Below are 13,562 nucleotides of genomic sequence, written 5' to 3'. Positions count from 1 at the left end.
AGGATGCATGGGATGTACTACAGTACTACAGTAACAAGTATAATAGTGTTACGATAAATGACGGTACCTTCAAATTTAATTTTGAGGCTTTGCCTTCATATGTCGATATTTTGGCCGCGCCAGTTTCATACTTAGTAGAAGAACTCTCATTGGAAATTAATGTCATTGAAGGACTAACTTCTGTACTTCTTATATCATAACTAGAAACATTATTGGAGATTTCAGAAGGAGGTAAATTTGATGCAGGTAGAAGCGATCTGCTAGTTATAGAGATATCACTTGATAATTGATTTGAAAACTTTGTATTTTCAATTATTTCTGATGTACTTTCCTCTGAATTATACGATAGAGATATGATTGACAAGGTGCTAGCATCATTAAAAACCTCTTTTTGTGACAAGCTAACGGAATTTGAGGTAATACTAGGTGTGCCAATAATTGTTTCAGTTACTTTAGTTAAACTATCAATTGAAGGTTTAGTTTGGGTTGTCCTATGAGATGATGCAGATATCGGTACATATAATGGTTTTTCTGAGCATAAAACGTTAGAAGATTCATTATCTTGCAAAACACTTTTGGCATCTAAGGTTATTGTTGTGTTCTCTTCAATAGTTGAATTAAAGACATTGATAACACTTACTGTTGATATACTATTAAAAGTATGGGTCACATCTATAAATTTGGTTGTGTCACATGTCAGAGTAACATCTACAACATTGATGGTGTTAACAGTATTCGTTAATTTAACAGTACTTCTTTCCTCATCTATATCGAACACTGTTTCAGATAAAGTTTCATTGTTAAATTCTGTTATAACCGATGTCTCTGTCACTCTAACAGTTCCAATTATATTTGTTGTAATTGCTTCTTTAACGGTTTCTGTCGTTTCCATTGTTAAGGTAGTATTAACTCTATTATATATATTTATTGTGTTAACTTCTTCAATTAGTTGTGTAATATCAAGTGTATTGGTCTCCAATATTGTTTCATAGATACTATTGACATTTGTAATATCCACTGTTTCAGTCACTTCAACCCTGTTTGTTTTGTTAATTGTATTAGTTACATATTCCGTTTCAATCGTGTCAATGAAATTAGTTGTGTTAAGAACATCCACATAAGTTTCCAAGTTAGTGTAATCAACAGTATTTACAATTATATTGGTTTCTGTCACTGTCACTTCACTTGTGGAATCGAATGTTTGTAGATAAGTTTCAGTATTTGTAGCTTCTATTATATCAGTGGTAGTTGATGTCAATGTGATATTAGCCACTTTTGTAATTATATCTGTCATTGGAATTACAATAGTATCTGTCATGCTGAATGTTTCCGTCATATGTGAAAATTCTGTTGTATTAACCGCATTTGTTTCTGTTGTTGTAAATATCTCTCTAAGAACTTGAGTTAAACTTAAGTTTTCTGTCACCGTATCTATTTCCGTGATCGTTATATTAAATGTCTTTGTTGTCGGTATCGTATTTGTAACAATCACAGTATTTACTTCTGTTAAAATTAGCTCTTTTTCAATGTACGAAGTGTCTGTGATGTTAACAACATTTGTCCTATATTCTGTATCTGTCAAATAAAATGTAGCTGGTACTTCACTGTTAACATAATGTTTAATCGTTTCACTGACCGTTACGGTATCATAGATATTGTTGTAGACAGTGTTGTTGTTTGTGAAATAGTCTGTCACATTAATCGTCTCATATATTGTAAGTGTATCGTAGACAGTGTTGTCTTCTGTGAAGTATCTTGTTTGATCCACTATAGAAGTATTAATCTCACTGTGCTCAATAGTAATTGTAGAGGTTAGATTTTGAACATTTGTGTGAGTTACCGTTTTTATCAAATCAGTTTCTACTGTTACGATGTTCGTTGTAGTTAAATAAACTAAGGAAGTTACGAATACGGTATCGGTTTCATAATCAATTTTAGTAGTTGTTGTTGGATCTGTTTGAATTAGCGTTTCCGAAATTACATCTGTAACAAATATAACATCTGTAGTCAAAACTGTGCTTGTTGTTAGCGAAGTTACTGCTGTAGTATCAGTTACGGTTGTTAAAAATGTTTCAGTTGTGCTGAATATTGAGGTCATAGTAGTGGATTCAATAACAATTTTAGTAGTTGTTGTAACCTCAGTACTTGTCTCTCTCGTGGTAAGTGTTGTCGTGGCTGTAGTTGAAATTGTCACAGCTTGTTCATCAATCTCTGTCCATATTTCGGTTATATCTACTGTATCTGTAAGAATTTCCGTATCCGTTGACCTCAAAATGGTAGTAATAGTTTCAGTGCTGGTAACAGTAGCAGTAGCTGTCACAGTTGATGTCACAATTGATGAAGAAACTGTCTTTTCGGTAGAAGTCACAATTGCAGTCGAAGTAACAATCGCTGTCGATGTCTGTGTTTCTGTTTCAACAGCCGTTTCAGTTGTTGTAATGGTATTTTCAATCGTATTTGTAACATTTACAGTATTACAAGCGTCTATAGTTTCCGTGACATCAACGGTATCTGTAATAATAGATGTGTAATTTGCAGTTACAGTTGTGCTTGATGTAATGGAGATTGTTGTTGTCACCGAGAAAGTGATATTGTCAGTTTCTGTCACAACATAAGTAACAAAGTCACTAACAGTTACAGGGACTAGTGTTTCTGTAACACATGTTGGGCACATTGTGGATGTGAACTCAATTGTTCTACGAATCGTAGTTGTGTCAATTGCTAAAACATTTTGTATGAATAATCCTAATAAGAAAAACAAATAAGCCCAGTACATCATGAATTCTTTCAGGTAGTCGGATCCGTTAATGACTTTTTACTCTTGTTTGTATTTCTCAATTCCGGTAACATTTTAGTTTCATACGTTCATCTAGAGAATATTGTCACCCTTTATATATTCCTTGAAATATATAAAGTCCCAGTGTGTTTGGCATATTGACTTAGAAACTAGCTAACTATTACCGTCGCAGTCCCTATTTACCTTTAACCTCAAAATCCATTGCGATGCCCATCGCTGTCATATTATCGTTTCTTTTTTCCTTCAGATCTTGTCTCAGATTTCGAATGTAAATTTCCTAATTAGGAAATTTACATGGTTGAAGCTGAAAACGCAGTAGTAGAAATTTACAATGAATACACTTCTAATCAATTCGAACTTTGAAACACAGCGGAAAGAGTTGTTTCAAATACATGTAACAACCATGTAAGTATATGTATTCATTTATTTCTAGATACAACCATTTTTTCGGTAAATACGAACGTTGGATGTTTACACTATTTAGATTCACCAACGTCAACAGAGTTCTGCCTTGAGCTCCTCAAAATAAACATAAACAGACACGATATTCGAGTGAGAACCTCTATAAAAATTTTTATGGCTCTTTTCTTGTCTACTTAGAGTTTGTAGATTTCCTAATTCATTAGTCCTTTACTCAAATTGGTATTTACTATCTGCACCTCGGTGCAAAATGAAAGCACTAATCCAACCGGAAAGTCTGCTGACAAATCACACTCTTTTGTAGCGCTCCTAATCCCCATCTCATTTGGTTATTCGTATTAAGGCTGCTTCTACAATGGGTATTATTTAACCAAAACTATCCAGTGAAACAGTGTGTTTGTAGAGTATTTATAACTTATTTGCCGTCGATGGCGTGGCTTTTATATCGAGAGTGCTATTCGTAAGATTCTGCAAAATATTGGTTACCCGACGTTTGTGTATTTTTTTGTTTTTGTGGCAGACGGGGTAACTGAAAAGGGTGGCAAAATTCGTGGTATTAAATGGATTTGGTACATATGTAAGTTTTATAAATATATAAAAGTTGTTGTACATTTGACGTGTTTATTTGGTAGGTATGGTCAACAATAGACAACTAACGCAAGGATTAAGAACTAGTGAGCAATGTCAAGTGTAGCAACTGCAACTATGAATAGCCATGAAAGTGGTATTAAGCCATTTTTTGAACAAAAGATTCAAGAGACAGAGATTAAGGTTCACGCAAGAACTGAGAATTTACGTCGTCTGGAGGCTCAAAGAAACGCTTTAAATGACAAAGTTCGTTTTATAGAGGACGAGCTACGGTTACTACAAGAGCCTGGTTCTTATGTGGGAGAGGTGATAAAAGTTGTCTCTGATAAGAGAGTCTTGGTGAAAGTGCAACCAGAAGGTAAATATATTGTTGATGTTGCTCCAGATATCAATGTTAAAGAGTTGAAGCCATCGCAAAGAGTTTGCTTGAAGAGTGACTCTTATTTACTTCATAAAGTTTTGGATAACAAGGCTGATCCATTAGTGTCATTGATGATGGTTGAAAAAGTTCCTGATTCCACTTATGATATGGTTGGTGGCTTAACTAAACAAATCAGGGAAATTAAAGAGGTTATTGAACTGCCTGTCAAGCACCCTGAATTATTTGAAAGTTTAGGTATTGCCCAACCAAAGGGTGTTATCTTATATGGTCCACCAGGTACCGGTAAAACTCTGCTAGCAAGAGCTGTTGCACATCACACAGACTGCAAATTTATTAGAGTTTCAGGTGCTGAATTAGTGCAAAAATATATTGGTGAGGGTTCCAGAATGGTACGTGAATTGTTCGTGATGGCAAGAGAACATGCCCCTTCTATTATATTCATGGATGAAATCGATTCTATTGGTTCTAGTCGTGTTGAAGGAGGTTCTGGCGGTGGTGATTCCGAAGTTCAAAGAACAATGTTGGAACTACTAAATCAATTGGATGGGTTTGAAACCTCTAAAAACATCAAGATTATCATGGCTACTAATAGATTGGATATTTTAGACCCAGCTCTATTGAGACCAGGTAGAATAGATAGAAAAATAGAATTTCCACCACCAACAGTTGCCGCTAGAGCTGAAATTTTGAAAATTCATTCTAGAAAGATGAATCTAACTCGTGGTATCAACTTGAAGAAAGTTGCTGAGAAAATGAATGGCTGTTCTGGTGCCGATGTCAAGGGTGTCTGTACAGAAGCTGGTATGTACGCTCTAAGAGAGAGAAGAATACATGTAACACAAGAAGATTTTGAACTGGCTGTCGCCAAGGTGATGAACAAGAACAACGAAACTGCTATCTCTGTGGCAAAACTATTCAAGTAATCTGCATCGAACATATATATACATATACATACATATATAGTTATCAAATAATTTTAAAGTACATAATGAACATATATCTGGTTTAATGTCTTATTAGCGATTCGACGTGTTCATCTTTGGAACCAAGTGAATATTGCTCTGAAGTTCCTCGAAAAGATTTTAAAAGTGCACCACGTCAAAGAGTAATAGACGGACAGCTAACAAATCTATTGATTAAAGGCTCCTCTGAAAAGTCAAACAGTACTCTACCTTGACTAAATTTGTTTAATGTCATATATATATGTATAGTATGTTTCTTAGAACTGTGGTTCTGACATTGTGGTTTTTGTTATCGCGTGAACACTGATGAAGACTGCAGTTGATGCACTTATGAAATAGTTCACAAACGATAGAGAGAAGAGGAACATAAGTGAGTCGTGGAAAGCCTTTGGCAATTTAAGAATAAACCTTACAATGACGTAATAAGCCAGAATAAACATCATTGAAAAACCAAATAGATAACGATTCATAACAAAGAACGAGCTTGCCAAAATGTACTTGAAAGAGAGTAGTGGGTTTTCATCTGGGGTAAGGTCCTTTAGCGGTTTATGCAAAGGCTCCAGATCGTTGAGATACGTGTTGATATACAGTGCGACGAATGCGGAGACGCTGAGGAATAGCACCTCAGCGACAATAGTCTTCTTCTTGTTTTCTCTAATGTTACTAGGGTATATGTTAAGTTCGACTGTTTTGCAGACAGAGGTGTTGTCTATATCTAGAGATTCCGAGTTTGTCACCTCCCAGGTGACCTTGAGCTGGGCTGGCGATTGCAGTGGAGAATCCATAGAGTCCATTGTTGACGAAGGGGCGATTGAAGGGTTGGTTGGTGCGAAAGTAGTCTACTATGTGTAACTGTTGGAAGACACGTCTGAATCTTGATATGTATTTATACTTCCAAAGGAAGGCTGAGCAGATGCAGCCAAGGGAATGGAGCAGCCAATGTTGGTTGCAGCGACAATTCCACATCACGTGCGGGCTGCATTCCGCATCACGTGCACACGGAATTACACAACACGTGCAATTAGCGCGCTCAACCACCATTGGCTGCTTAGGCATGGCAGCAAACGCACGTGACATCCCTCCACACTCCCTCTAGCGTCCCCCAGAACTGTGGCGTCAACGGTTCCGGCGCCAGCTCGGAGAAAAGCCGATCGGCGCCGGAAATTATCACCAACTTTTTGGCAAGCCTCTAGAAGAGGTGTGGATCCTCGAACTGAGGCCTTTAAATCCTTTAGGTTGTCTCTGCTTCCTGCTCGCCGACCAAGCGACGATACCCTGTTAGAATCGCGATACGGTGTGATCTTGCACTTGTGGCCAATGAGTAATGAACGGATGGGCTAGATTTGCCCAATTAGAGATCTGCCAGAAGGTGAGCAACGGATGGTGTCGGGCCCATGGTCCATCTTGGAAAGGTATATAAGGACCTGCTGTTGTGCGATTCAGTTTGATCTCAGCTGGATGGCCCAGACAATGTCCGTTCTTTGTAGTTGCTCGTAACGTTTTTCTTTCCTTGTCTGTAAACAGTAAAAAACAAGGATTACTATCTGAACTGATACACACCTCTTCTTATATACAACAGGACAAAACAAACAACAACAAAACATGCCTTCACATTTCGATACCGTTCAATTGCATGCTGGACAAGAGGATCCTGGTGACAACGCTCACAGACCTGCTGCTGTGCCTATTTACCAAACCACTTCGTTTGTTTTTGAAGACTCCCACCATGGCGCTCAACTTTTCGGCCTAGAAAAACCAGGTTACATGTACTCCAGAGTCGGTAACCCAACTGTCGATGTCTTGGAGAAGAGACTAGCTGCCTTGGAAGGCGGTGCTGCTGCTGTATGTGTTTCCTCCGGTCAAGCTGCTCAAACTCTTGCCATCACTGGTTTAGCCCATTGCGGTGATAACATTGTTTCCACTTCGTATTTGTACGGTGGTACTTACAACCAATTCAAAGTTGCTTTCAAAAGGTTGGGTATTGACGTCAGGTTTGTCCTAGGTGACAATCCAGAGGATTTCGAGAAGCTGTTCGATGAGAAAACAAAGGCTGTCTATATCGAATCTATCGGTAACCCTAAATACAACGTTCCAGATTTTGAAAAAATCGTCGCTGTTGCTCATAAGCATGGTATTCCAGTTGTTGTCGATAACACTTTCGGGGCTGGTGGTTTCTTCTGTCAACCAATTAAGCACGGTGTTGATATTGTCACTCATTCTGCTACTAAGTGGATTGGTGGTCATGGTACTACCATTGCTGGTGTTATTGTCGACTCAGGTAAATTCCCATGGAAGGACTATCCAGAAAAATTCCCTCAATTCTCTAAACCATCTGAGGGTTACCATGGTATGATCTTCAACGATGCTATGGGTCCACTAGCTTACATTGCACACGTCAGAACCGAATTGTTAAGAGATTTAGGTCCAGTTATGGAACCAATCGCAGCTTTCTTACTTTTACAAGGTGTTGAAACTTTATCACTAAGAGCTGAAAGACAAGGTCAAAATGCACTAAAATTAGCCCAATGGTTAGAAAAATCTCCTCATGTCAACTGGGTATCCTACCCAGGTCTTCCATCTCATCCATACCACGATAATGCCAAGAAATACCTAGATAACGGGTTTGGTGGTGTTTTATCAATCGGTGTCAAACCATTAAAGGATGTTTCGGATTCCGATCCATTCAAGAAATCAGGCGCTCAAGTTGTCGATAACTTGAAACTTGCCCTTAACCTAGCAAATGTCGGTGATAGTAAGACTCTAGTGATCGCTCCTTACTTCACCACCCATCAACAATTATCAGATGAAGATAAGTTAAAATCAGGTGTTACTGAAGATTTAATCCGTATCTCTATCGGTACTGAATTTATTGATGATATAATTGCAGACTTTGAACAATCCTTTGAAAAAGTTTTTGCCGGTCAAAAGTAACTTATGCACCATATGTAACAAATAGTTATTAATTAATAATATAGATTTAGCAATAATAAAACATGTTTATATAATTTATTTAAATTTATTTATATAAACCTAATGAATCATAATAATTTAATGTACAATATTTGATGTTTTTATGTAAATATTTTAGATTTTATATAATTAATGATGTAACTGCATGGGGTTTCATGGGAATACTATTCTTTTAAGTATGCACCTTGTTCGCATAGCTTATAGAACATAGTGTTTTTATCAGATAATAGATTAGAAACTGTGTCAAATTCAGCAACTTCACCCTTATCCAGAACAAGAATCTTGTCATAATTCATAACTGTATCTATTCTATGTGCAATCGTCAAAATTGTTCTCTCTTTAAATTCGTTTTTAATAGTGTCTTGGACAATTTTATCTGTTTCCATATCAATGGCTGCCGTGGCTTCATCTAAAATTAGAACTTTTGATGGGTTTAATAATGCTCTTGATAAGCATAATAATTGTCTTTGACCAACAGAAACATTAGAACCATTTTTTGAAATTGGAGTGGCTAGTAATTCTTTAATATTGTGACTATCAGGTGTTGTTATGTCTGTTCTACTCGAGTCTGACTCCCTATCGTTAGCCTCTTCATTCATTCTTAGTATGTGCTGTTTCAAATGTGACAACTCTACAGCTCTCCATAATTCTTCATCTGAATGTTGATCAAATGGATCTAGATTGCTTCTAATCGTTCCTTCAAAAGCTTGTGCATCTTGTGGGATAATAGCTAGATTACTTCTCAAATCTTCTAGACCGATTTTAGAGATATCAATTCCATCAATTGAGATAGAGCCGCCAGTGGCTTCAATTAATCTGAATAATGCTAAGGTCAAAGTTGATTTTCCTGCTCCTGTTCTACCGACAATTCCAATTTTTTCTTTTGGTTTAATAGAAACATTTATATCTTTTAGCACAGGATCTAAATTCTCACGATATTTGGTAGTATAGTTGTTGAATTCAATTGCACCTTCTCTTGGCCAGCCTTCTGGTGGCCTAGAGTTTTCAATAATTTCTAGAGCTTCTGGTTTTAACTCACAATATTCTAGGGTTCTTTCAACAGAAACAATTCTAGTTTCAATCTGAACTGTCATTCTTACAATCCACATTAATGAACTGGTAACTTGTAAAGAATAACTCATCAACAAACCAACCATACCAGAACTCAATTGTTTTTTTGTTCCTAAGGTAGCAAATGATAATAAACCGGTTGCAAGAATAATCAAATTACCAATGGTTTGTAAACGAACCGATAACCATCTATTAGTGGATCTGAACTGGAAAACACAGTCGATGTTATATTGAACAGTTTCAAAATTAAAGAAATTGAATCTCGACGTGTGATCAAATGCATTAATAACAGAGAATCCACCAAGTGTTTCACTTATTAACGACATAATTGGTGAATATGAAATTGTCGTCAATCTTTTTAATTCTCTGCTTAACATGATATAATAAGCTTGGTAATAGAAATATATCATGATCAAAACTGCATTTAACGCAATAAACCAAGGTAGATTATAACCAACTAAAATTAAAGAAACCACATAAATTAAAACAGACCTGAAAAAAAATGAAAATATATATTGCAAACCACTATCAATGGCTTCTAAATCACTAGAAAATCTGTTGACAATACGGCCAATTGGGGTAGTTTCAAAGAAACTCATTGGACTACGCATGACAGATAGTGCCATTCCATCGTGAAGTTTCTTTGATCCTCTAATAGAACAATATAACAACATAATAACGGTACGAATGTTATTAAAAGCCGCTGATAATAAACCAATTATGGCATAAATGGTAACAAATTTCAAAAAATCCTTATTATATCCAGCCTTGGCATTAGATTCTGACCAATACTTTAGCCAAAAAGTTTCTGCTAAATCGAATATTCTAGTCAAAATCATAAAAACAAAAAACAAAATAACACCAGTAACACCACAAGCTTTGATATAGGCTATGTAAACTCTAGTTTTAACACGCCCTTCTTCTTTTGTCTCTTCTTGTTGAGCTGTTTTTTTCTTTGATTTATCTAAATCAAGTACTGGCTTACGCTTTAGGGTAGCCATGGATGCTCTTCTAGAATTGACCATTGAAATATTTTGGAACATATTTTCTGCATCAAAAGAAACTATGGATTCTACAATATCATTATCTTCATCAATATCTTTCTTTTTCAAGAGTTCAGTTGCATTGGAAGTTTTATCCTCAATTTCACTCGAGGAATTCTCGCTACTGGTTTCTTTGACTTCATTAGAATTTGAGGTACTAGTTCCAAACTCTTCAATTAGCTTTTTGATTCTGGAAGCATCTGAAGAGTTCATAACATTTTCATAATCACTCTCTTCAACAATTTCACCCTTTTCAATTGCGTATATTTTTTGAGAATTCTTTAAAACGTTAACATTATTTGTAGATAAAATAATTGTCTTATTTCTCAGTAAACCCGTTTCCTTACTTAAAACATATTTAATAATGTTTTTACTGACGTGTGCATCTACTGCAGACAATATGTCATCTAATAAATATACATCAGCTCTCGCGTATACCGCTCTAGCTAGCGATATACGTGCCTTTTGTACCCCCCCGACTAAAGAAATACCTTTCTCACCCACTATAGTTTCATCTCCATCCGGTAAAATGCTTAGATCTGATGCTAATTGACAAGCTTGGATAACAAGGTTATAATAGTTTTCATCATGTTTGTGACCAAAAACGATATTTTCTTTGACTGAACTATTCATGATCCATGCTTCTTGTGGACAGTAAGCAATGCTGGTAGCTCTAATAGTAACTTTTGGAGCCCTGGTTTGGTCTAAAGCACTTATACATGGTAATTGACCTAAAATTGCGTGTAATATGGTACTCTTACCAGAACCAACTTTACCAACAATACACGTTAGACTACCCTTTTTTACGGTAAAGTTATCAATATTTTTTAGAGCAGCTTTCGATGTTTCAATATTACTTTCTTCATCTGTGCTGCTGTTTTCATTAATTATTTTCTTAGATTGCCATAAAAAGGTAGCATTATTAATTTCAATTACCGGAGCATCATCAGTTTCAGAAGGCGATTTATACTCAATAAACGAATCATCTAGTTCTTCAGCTAATAAAAAGTCTCTTAATCTTTTCATAGAGATGTTAGCTTGAATAACATCATTTATGGTCGATGGTACAACATAGATTGCATCATTTAAAATGTTGAATAATGTTAACGAAGGGAAAATGATATCTGGTGATAGCGGAACGTCACTGATCATAGAAAAGATTAAGAAAGTAGAACAAGTGACCATTAGAGGAACGCAATTCCATGCAAAAAAGATAAGATTACTAAAGATACCAATTTTTTTAAAATTTTCTAACTCTAAATCGTTTCTGACATGTAATAACTTCTTTAGCATTGGTTTTTCCCATGAGTATAATTTGATAGACTTGATAGAATTTAAAATTTCGGTCAATATTGTTAGTCTAGAATCCTTGTACTTCATTTGAGTTTTATACAATGAACCGACTTTTCTCGATAAATATGCGTTTATTGGAATCATAATCACCATACTAATCATACCAGCAAAAACTGCCTTATCTAATAACAAATATAACGAAATCAATACAATAACAATTTGAATTGGTGCACCAATGATGGATTGAGAGTTTTCAAAAAATCTTTGTAGATTCAAGACATCAGTAGACATTAAATTGATGATGTCACCAGAAGAATGTTTTTGACGAGCATCAGATGAAATTCTTAATGATTTTTTATATACCAATGCCATCAATGAACCCCTAATACCCAAACCTACTTCAAATATCTTAATATAAAATTGATTTCCTAATAAAGTCGAAATAAACTTTGATAAGAATAAAGCGACTACAATTATTGCACCTTGTAAAGGGGGATAAACATTAGTTTCATTCATTTCAAATGTTTTAATGAAAACTCTTAGGAACTGTGGTTCGATTACAGTCAATATGTCAGTCGTTGTTTCATATAACATAGCAATAATCAACGATTTGCAAAATGTAGTTAAGATAACTCTCAATATGGAATTTGTGCCATTCCATTTCTGTTTTTCCCATGAGCTTTCCATTCTAGTGGCAATAGTTCTAATATCTAAATCGATTGGAGGTAAAGGTAAATTATGAGGATCCTTAATTTTTTTATCTTTGTAGGTTTGGGAAATCAGTTTATTCATCCACATAAACCAAATATCAGCCAATGCATGGTTAGTAATAAATAAATCATTGGACTTGTAGAAGTCGATAACTTGAGGAGCTGGCTTAAAATATCTCGTTTCATATATAAAAATAACGATAGTATTGAACAATAGAAGACATTCCAATATGGAAGAGTATTTTCCTGACACTGTCACTAATGCGTCTCTATTGCCATGGGTGAATCGTTGAATAATTTGAAAAGATACTAAACATATTTGAAACATAAAATAGAATATTTGGTTACCAATGGTACATGGACTCTTATAGTATTCTAAGTACTGTGTTGGGTATGATATGAGAACTAAAAATCCAATATTTGATAATATGGCATATTGTGTGATCAATGGCTGTTCAGACTTGGAATTGCTAAATAAAACACAAAGTTGCAAGACTAGTATGACAACTTGCAAAGATATATCTGTAATATGTAATAAATGTCTTGATGGGAGTGAACTCCATCTGAATTTATATTTGAAATTTGGAGGGATTTTAGTCTCACGAAGTAACTGAATAAGTTGTATAACACCAACGCAACTGAAAAATAGCACCGACACAAGATTCACTAGAGATAGAAAGCATGGAGTGAGTGCATTTGTGTGGTTATCTAGGTATGGATGGAACCCATTGGGACAGCCCATGGTAACATTCGAAAACATGGTTGTTTCTATAAGTGAAGCTTAGATATCATACGCCTTCGTATGGTTAGCTAATTTATAGTAAAAGGCAAACTGGTTAATAAAAATACGTTGCTCTTATATAAACTCCTATATATATTATCAACTTATGTTGTGAATTTAGAAAATAATAGGGTGCAATATTCCTAGCGCCCTTTCACTCTTAAACCAATATTTTATTCAATTTCGAAATAAAAAATGCCATTATCCTTTTAGATGCTTCTTCGATAAGATGTCGAAATTTCAGGTTTTATTATAGCATGTATGCTTCTAACCGATAAAGCAAATGATTAGTTGCTTCAATTGGTTAGAGGTATATATACTAAAGTAAAATATGTTTTATATCAAGGTCAACTTCTTTTCCGTTATCAGTTAAGGAATGTTCTGGTGGTTGCTTCATTATAGGCGGGACATACGTTGCAGGTAAACTGACTCTTTAACTGATTGAAAAGTTGACTTCTTTAGTTACTCATAGCATAAGAAAGCGATGAAAATAGCTTTGATAAGTAATTATATACAAGATGGGCCGTATACCTTGAAGAGTTTGT

At 35.3% G+C, this 13,562-nt stretch overlaps 5 protein-coding genes across 5 annotated transcripts; 2 read left to right on the top strand and 3 right to left on the bottom strand.

The window, feature by feature from the left end:
• Positions 1-25: 25 nt before the first annotated feature.
• Positions 26-2,779, bottom strand: TPHA0F00450 (uncharacterized protein; the record flags this gene model as incomplete). Its single annotated transcript, XM_003685918.1, has 1 exon — positions 26-2,779. One exon carries the CDS (start codon positions 2,777-2,779, stop codon positions 26-28), a length of 2,754 nt encoding a protein of 917 aa, XP_003685966.1.
• A 1,119-nt stretch (positions 2,780-3,898) lies between these two features.
• On the top strand, positions 3,899-5,110 carry RPT6 (proteasome regulatory particle base subunit RPT6; the record flags this gene model as incomplete). Its single annotated transcript, XM_003685917.1, has 1 exon — positions 3,899-5,110. One exon carries the CDS (start codon positions 3,899-3,901, stop codon positions 5,108-5,110), a length of 1,212 nt encoding a protein of 403 aa, XP_003685965.1.
• A 296-nt stretch (positions 5,111-5,406) lies between these two features.
• Positions 5,407-5,943, bottom strand: TPHA0F00430 (uncharacterized protein; the record flags this gene model as incomplete). The annotated part of the gene is made up of 1 exon (XM_003685916.1): positions 5,407-5,943. The coding sequence occupies one exon, from the start codon at positions 5,941-5,943 to the stop codon at positions 5,407-5,409; it is 537 nt and encodes a 178-aa protein (XP_003685964.1).
• An 808-nt stretch (positions 5,944-6,751) lies between these two features.
• MET17 (bifunctional cysteine synthase/O-acetylhomoserine aminocarboxypropyltransferase MET17) lies at positions 6,752-8,080 on the top strand (the record flags this gene model as incomplete). Its single annotated transcript, XM_003685915.1, has 1 exon — positions 6,752-8,080. One exon carries the CDS (start codon positions 6,752-6,754, stop codon positions 8,078-8,080), a length of 1,329 nt encoding a protein of 442 aa, XP_003685963.1.
• A 203-nt stretch (positions 8,081-8,283) lies between these two features.
• BPT1 (ATP-binding cassette bilirubin transporter BPT1) lies at positions 8,284-12,996 on the bottom strand (the record flags this gene model as incomplete). The annotated part of the gene is made up of 1 exon (XM_003685914.1): positions 8,284-12,996. The coding sequence occupies one exon, from the start codon at positions 12,994-12,996 to the stop codon at positions 8,284-8,286; it is 4,713 nt and encodes a 1,570-aa protein (XP_003685962.1).
• Positions 12,997-13,562: the final 566 nt, after the last annotated feature.

This window comes from Tetrapisispora phaffii, chromosome 6, assembly GCF_000236905.1.
Source record: "Tetrapisispora phaffii CBS 4417 chromosome 6, complete genome".
Classification (NCBI taxonomy): Eukaryota; Fungi; Ascomycota; class Saccharomycetes; order Saccharomycetales; family Saccharomycetaceae; genus Tetrapisispora; species Tetrapisispora phaffii.
Note: the sequence above shows the minus strand (reverse complement) of the source record. Positions and strands in the feature narration are given on the sequence as shown.